A 6,805-nucleotide genomic window follows, 5' to 3' on the forward strand; every position below is an offset into this window, starting at 1 on the left:
CGCCCTTGATTTATTCTTGAATACGGTGATCAAAATGAATTTCAAGGACAAGTCCAATGACCGCACATGGATTTCACTTTGTGATTGTCCTATGGCACATACATGGAGAGTCAATCGGTCAAACAATATGCCATGTACTCCCTCCGTCCTTATTTCCAACTTTGTTGGAGGGTCAAACTATCTTAAAGTTTGACCGAGTTTGTGTAAAAATATATCAATGTTTGTGAAACCAAATAGATAAATAAAAATATATTTTATCATGAATGTGATGCTACTAATTTCATGGCATAAATGTTAATATATTATTATATAAATACGGGTAAATATATAAAAAAATTGACTTTCCAACGAAGTTGAAAATACATTCTTTCAAGAACATGGGGAGTAGGCAGGATACGGAGCCAAAGCATACATGGTGACCGCGGGTGCTCACTGATGTGACTTTTGTTCCTGTATTTCGGGTATTCCTATGTCCAGTGACCGAGATAAAACTTAGGAACGAGTCGAGTGACCTCTGGTGAATTTGAATATGATGGTTCAGAGCTTGGTGTAAAGAAAATGGGTATGCCCGCAAAATAAAATTAAAATGGGTAGCCAAAATGTTTTTTGACATATTCTAAAAGAATTCTTTTACTAGCATTACGATGTTTCCTTGTTTTGCAAAAAAAAAGCAAAAAGGCTGAAAGACCATGTGAGCTTACACACATACCCTGCAGGTATACCAGGCTAGACCTGGCCATCCTCCGGGCTGGGCCGGGCCTGACCAAGCCCGAGGTAGAAAATTCAGGCCCGAGCCCGGCCCGGCCCGGCCATCGGGCCTACTTTTCAGACCCAAGCCCCGCCCGTCACAGCAAAAAACACACCGAGCCTCTTCAGTAAATGGCAAAAACAGCGGACCCAGGCCCGGCCCGACCTAATCTTCGGGCTCAAAACCTAGGCCCAGGCCCGGCCCGGGAGCAGCGTCAGGCCGGGCGGCCATGGCCAGGACTATACCAGGCAAATTCCAGATGTGTGTCAACCCTCCCTCAGGGGCAAATCCGTCACTCTAACAAGTTCCCAGACTTTATTTTACTGCTCTACTCCAAAACAAGCGCCCGGTAACTGACGCTTCTCTTAAATGCACGCCAAATTTGCACACGCAGTTTCCACCGGCCCGCAGTGCCCGCACAGTTCTCCTCTCTACAGCACAGGCACAGCGCCACTGCCACCGCTGCCGCGTCCGTCATCCCCACACACATGTAACCCGCCCGACACTCTCCACCCGCACACACACACAGACAGTACGCAGCTCAGTCGCGGGCGCGCAGCGAGATCGCCACGCTCCCCTCCACTCTCCCAGCGAGCGCGGAGCGGCGGTCCGGCCGGCGCGGGCTCCGCCCTCTCCCTCTCCCCGCGCAATGCCGGCCGCTTCCGGCGCAGATCGGGCCGGCTTCTCACCCTCCTCCTCCTCCTCCTCCCGGCCGCCGCTCTCGATCGGCGCGTGACTTCACTCCGGGTGGGCGGAGGACGGCTGGATCTTGCGGCGGACGGCGCGAGGGAGGGACGGACGGAAGGACGCGCTCCGCCGTCTCCCGATTTCCGCCTGCCAGGAGAGGTTTGCGGCCCTCTCTCTCTCTCCCTCTCTCCTCGCGTGGCCCCTTCCGTTTCTCCGCCGTGTTTTCTTGGATACAGCGAGCGACGCCTTCGGATGCCTCCAAACCTCTCCTGCCGAGATTGGAACCCGGGCTCGATCCGCCCCCCCGGGTTTTAGGAGTGGAATAGATTAGCGCAATGTAGTTCGTTGGCCGTTGTTTGGTCTGCGCTTGATAAGTGCTCTGTTGTCGCTAGTTAAGCTTTATCTTTGTTTCTTTAATGCCAAAGAGTTGGGTAGTAATTCCTTCTCTAGATGATGAGTTGGTGATTTTCTTTCTTTTCTTTTCAACATACTGGCAAATCTCTACTGCTGTAATTCTGTCTACAGAAAATTATCGACCGCCTGCACTCCACTCGGTTCACGGTCAGGTGGATGATGCGTGTAGGCCGTGCCAGCGTAGGTAGCCCATGCAGCCATGAACACTTGCATTGATTTATACCAGCCGGCCAGCCCCCACCGTCCCTCCAAAAAGATCAAAGACCCTACTTTCCTTCCTCTCCTTTCGTTTCTCGCTTTCTCTCATCCACCGGAGAGCTTTACCCTAGCCCTAGGCCCCCTGCCTTTTAGTGCCTGTGCTGTTTCTTTTGGTAAGCATCTACTCCCTCTGTAAACAATCATAGGACGTTTTAGATAGTGATCTAAAGCGTCTTATAATCGTGTACAGAGGGAGGAGTACTAATTGAGAACGCAACGGTAACATGAATTCAGATGTGGATCATGTAAGGTTCGGTGAGTACGCTGGTACTGGTGGTAGTGTGGTGTGGTACACTTAAGGGGATCACCTGCCTCCACAAAAGGGAATCTGGCAAAGTTTCCTCCGGGAGCCTCGTTGAAACAAGTTCTTGGCATCGTTTGTCCACTATTTTTTAAATTTATGATTGTTTGCTAGTCCTAAGCTAATGTGCGTAATTTGGGTTCTGCTTTATAAAAAGGAGGCCAATGAGTGATATGAGCCGGGCAGTGTGCTGTTGTCACATGCACATTATCTCAACTGCCCCCCGTTGAAATTTGAGAACCAATAAGAACCAGTCAGCTTGATGGTGGGTCTTATGGCTTAGAGTCTGAGGAGACTAGAGGAAGAGACAAATGGAGCCTATGAGAGGGGACCCTACTATGTAGTAGTTGGCAAATATGAGGTGTCTTGCATAGAATGCCTCACCATGGAAGCATTTCTCCCCTGGATCATTCTATTGGCTTATTCTGTTACTTAAGTATGCGATTGCACCAGCTTCTGTTCTGATCGTTGCAATTCCAGTTGCACTGCAAAGCGAACAATTTCTGGTTATGCCTAATGATAGCTAAGGTAGGTACAAACAGGAGAGTTCTTAAATGCTGCCCCAGAACTCTCAAGAACATTATCGTGTTGGAGGAGGTATGCTATTATTTGGCCAAATACAGAGCCGATATGCAAGTTTGGTCTGTCAAAGCCCTGTATATGTGTACTATTTGTTATCTGGCCGATGAACCCGTCTTTGGATGATCTAAAATGGCATTGATTTTAAAGCCATGAACATGCAGATGCCAGTATGCAACCCATATACTGTTAATCAAAGAGAACATTTTCAGTATCTCACTTATTGAGCTCCAAGTTCTTCTGAAAACAAGCTACCATGGTAGATTGTTTTCTACAACTCGTTATGATAGAGTAGGGGGGGAAATCCACTATTACTCCTTCCATACTTCTATTTTTGTATATCTCTTGAGCATATTTTCTAATTCTCAGGCAGTTAGTGCCAAAAGTATATTTAGGTGCAAAGTTTATGCTTCATGTTCTATATTCTGAATTCCTTGGTTCACCACTTTTTTGGGACCTTCCTTTTACATGTACTATCTATTATTGCCTCGATGTTTTGTCGGCCACTTTCACTTACCTTTTCTTTTTCTCTCATGCTAGAAGAGTGAAGAGCTGATGAGAAAGCTTGGAGTACAGAGTTGAAATCTATTGGCTTCCAGCAAGTTCGAACAATGCAGCATCTTACACTTGCAGCATCTCTGTCTGCTGCTGTTCTCTTTGCATGCATCCTGTATGCTGAAAGTGCCGATCTGAACTCCGACAAGCAGGCTCTTCTTGCATTTGCTGCATCCCTGCCCCATGGCAGGAAGCTCAACTGGAGCTCCACAACACCTGTCTGCACTTCTTGGGTTGGAGTGACATGCACACCGGACAATAGCCGTGTACACACACTACGGTTACCTGCAGTAGGACTCTTTGGCCCAATACCCTCGGATACGCTTGGCAAGCTTGATGCCCTGGAGGTGTTGAGCCTCAGGTCTAATCGCCTTACTGTTGACCTCCCTCCTGATGTAGGATCTATTCCTTCTCTTCATTCCCTCTACCTGCAGCATAATAATCTGTCTGGAATCATACCAACTACACTTTCATCCAGCCTAACATTCCTAGATCTGTCCTACAACACTTTTGATGGGGAAATCCCATTGAGAGTACAGAATCTCACTGGACTTACTGCAATCCTTCTCCAGAACAACTCTCTTTCTGGACCCATCCCTGACTTGCGTCTCCCCAAATTGAGGCATTTGAATATGAGCAACAACAACCTCAGTGGTCCAATACCACCTTCCTTGCAGAAATTCCCAGCTAGTTCATTCTTAGGGAATGCTTTTCTGTGTGGGTTACCATTAGAACCATGTCCTGGAACCGCGCCTTCTCCTTCACCGACACCACCACCATCAGTGCCCAGCAAACCCAAGAAGAGCTTCTGGAAAAGGATCAGGACAGGTGTTCTAATTGCAATTGCTGCTGCAGGAGGGGTATTGTTGCTTCTCTTGATTCTTGTAGTCTGTATATGTATTTTCAAGAGAAAGAAACACGCAGAACCAACCGCAGCTTCGTCATCCAAAGGAAAAGCTATTGCAGGTGGAAGGACAGACACCCCTAAGGAAGACTACAGCAGTAGTGTTCAGGAGGCAGAGAGAAACAAACTGGTTTTCTTCGAGGGTTCTTCATATAACTTTGACCTGGAGGATTTGCTGAGAGCTTCGGCTGAAGTACTTGGAAAAGGAAGCTTTGGAACTACCTACAAGGCTGTTCTTGAGGATAGCACCACAGTTGTGGTCAAGAGATTAAAGGAGATGGTGGTGGGGAAGAAAGACTTTGAACAGCAGATGGAGATAGTTGGCAGGATTGGCCAGCATCAGAATATTGTTCCGCTGCGTGCTTATTATTACTCCAAAGATGAGAAGCTACTGGTGTATGACTATGTCCCAGCTGGTAGCCTTGCTGCTGTTTTGCATGGTATGTTCTTTGTTTCACCTGTTTTATTTGCAATCAGTTGCCTATTAGTGCTTATGAACTTCTAGTGGTCTGGCCTATTCAAAATGTTTCTCCGCATTGAAGCGAGGATTGGTAACTCAGACTTAACTGTTGGCACTAGTCGGCTACAAGCATTTCCAAAACTTGGTTGGAATTCATACTGTACACACTTTGTAAGTCACAGAGTGATTTGGAATGCTATTAGTGGGGGTGGCATAATGCTAGTTAATATGCTGAATCCTTGCGCTTTGTCCTTTTCTCTAAAATTTCTGTTATAATTCTGGTCACTCTCTCTTAAGATGAATCCTCCAATTTCTGTAAATAAACTGATAGCCATTAACCTTCTAGATATATGAATTTATTTTGCCTTTAACATTGTTGTTAAGCATTTGCAGACTGCAGTCAGATTGTGGAACTTCCTCTTGTTTCTCCTAGTTAGTGTTCCCTGTGCCACTGAACTCAACTGAGATTTAATAGTCTACTTTCACCCACAGTAGCTTATGCCAGCGGCAGAAATCCTGGTTGATAATATTTAGTGTCCATGGTGTCTGTTGACTGTTGAAATGAATGACATTTGCTGCGGTTGACTTTCAGGGAACAAAGCTACTGGAAGAGCTGCACTGGACTGGGAGACGAGAGTAAAGATATCTCTCGGCATGGCTCGTGGACTCGCTCATCTTCACGCTGAGGGGAGCGGGAAGTTCATCCACGGCAACCTGAAATCGTCGAACATCCTTCTGTCACAGAACCTGGACGGCTGCGTCTCCGAATTCGGCCTGGCACAGCTCATGACCACCCTACCTGCCCCTGCGCGGCTCATCGGATACCGTGCGCCGGAGGTCCTGGAGACGAAGAAGCCGACCCAGAAGTCCGACGTCTACAGCTTCGGCGTGCTGCTCCTGGAAATGCTGACCGGAAAGGCCCCCCTGAGGTCCCCCGGCCGCGAGGACTCCGTTGAGCACCTGCCGCGGTGGGTGCAGTCCGTGGTCCGGGAGGAGTGGACCGCGGAGGTGTTCGACGTGGACCTGCTGCGGCACCCCAACATCGAGGACGAGATGGTGCAGCTGCTCCAGGTGGCCATGGCGTGCGTGGCCGTCGCGCCGGACCAGCGGCCGAAGATGGACGAGGTGATCAGGCGGATCGCCGAGATCCGGAACTCGTACTCGGGGCCGGCGAGCCCGCCGGAGGAGACCGCCGCCCAGGCGCCGTGAGGGCGTGTGGAGATAAAAAGAGTCCCATTGTGTTTAGCATGCAGAGTTATTAGCTAGCTAAGCTAAGCTAGGTTGCATAGTTACTGGGTTGGTTATATAGATAGCTTTGAGCGAAAGTTGATAGCCGCTTGCTTGGTTGATTAGTGGAGTGCGGTTTCTGTTGATCCCTGATTCTTTCTTCGCTTCGGGTAATTTTTCTGTGCCGTTTTCGGAGTAGTGAGGCTACTGATCTGGATATCTGATGGCACTGATGGTGTTTGTGTTGCCCTGTAATTTGGCATGCTTTTCTTCCCAGAATGTGATTAATGGGATTCATTGAGTTGATATTCCCCCCTGTTTGTCACCTGTCAGATTTCTAGTTTGGCGTTCGTGGAAGATTTGATTCGTGTGCCGCAGTTGCTGGCTGCCCTGGTTACGAGCAGGCAGCAACAACGTCGACGGCCTTGCGGCTGCGCTCGCGGCGTTGGTTTTCCGCCGTGGGCACGCTCTAGAGCACGCGGGGACGGCGCGCCCTCCGTCGTGGCCGCCCAGCTCGGCACGCGCCTTTTCCAGTCTGGAGCACGCCGATCGGGGCGGAGGACACCGCGTTCTTCAGTCCGCGTTCCTCCGTCGGCGTGAATCTGGCCGGTGTGTGCGGTGCGGCACGTGTTAGGAGCGCGGGCGCGCACGTCGAGCTGGCGAATGCCAGCC

The 6,805-nt window shown here is 49.3% G+C and overlaps 1 protein-coding gene across 2 annotated transcripts; it reads left to right on the forward strand.

Moving 5' to 3' along the window:
• Nucleotides 1-1,152: 1,152 nt before the first annotated feature.
• LOC123062429 (probable inactive receptor kinase At5g58300) lies at nucleotides 1,153-6,439 on the forward strand. 2 transcript variants are annotated; one of them, XM_044485948.1, is made up of 3 exons: nucleotides 1,153-1,594; nucleotides 3,528-4,886; nucleotides 5,499-6,439. In XM_044485948.1, exons 2-3 carry the CDS (start codon nucleotides 3,599-3,601, stop codon nucleotides 6,113-6,115), a joined length of 1,905 nt encoding a protein of 634 aa, XP_044341883.1. In that variant the 5' UTR covers nucleotides 1,153-1,594; nucleotides 3,528-3,598; the 3' UTR covers nucleotides 6,116-6,439. The 2 variants fall into 2 exon arrangements, with proteins under 2 accessions (XP_044341883.1, XP_044341884.1); XM_044485949.1 differs by having other exon boundaries at nucleotides 1,170-1,594; nucleotides 3,531-4,886.
• The last annotated feature ends 366 nt before the right edge of the window (nucleotides 6,440-6,805 follow it).

The sequence above is a fragment of the Triticum aestivum genome, chromosome 3A, assembly GCF_018294505.1.
Source record: "Triticum aestivum cultivar Chinese Spring chromosome 3A, IWGSC CS RefSeq v2.1, whole genome shotgun sequence".
NCBI lineage: Eukaryota > Viridiplantae > Streptophyta > Magnoliopsida > Poales > Poaceae > Triticum > Triticum aestivum.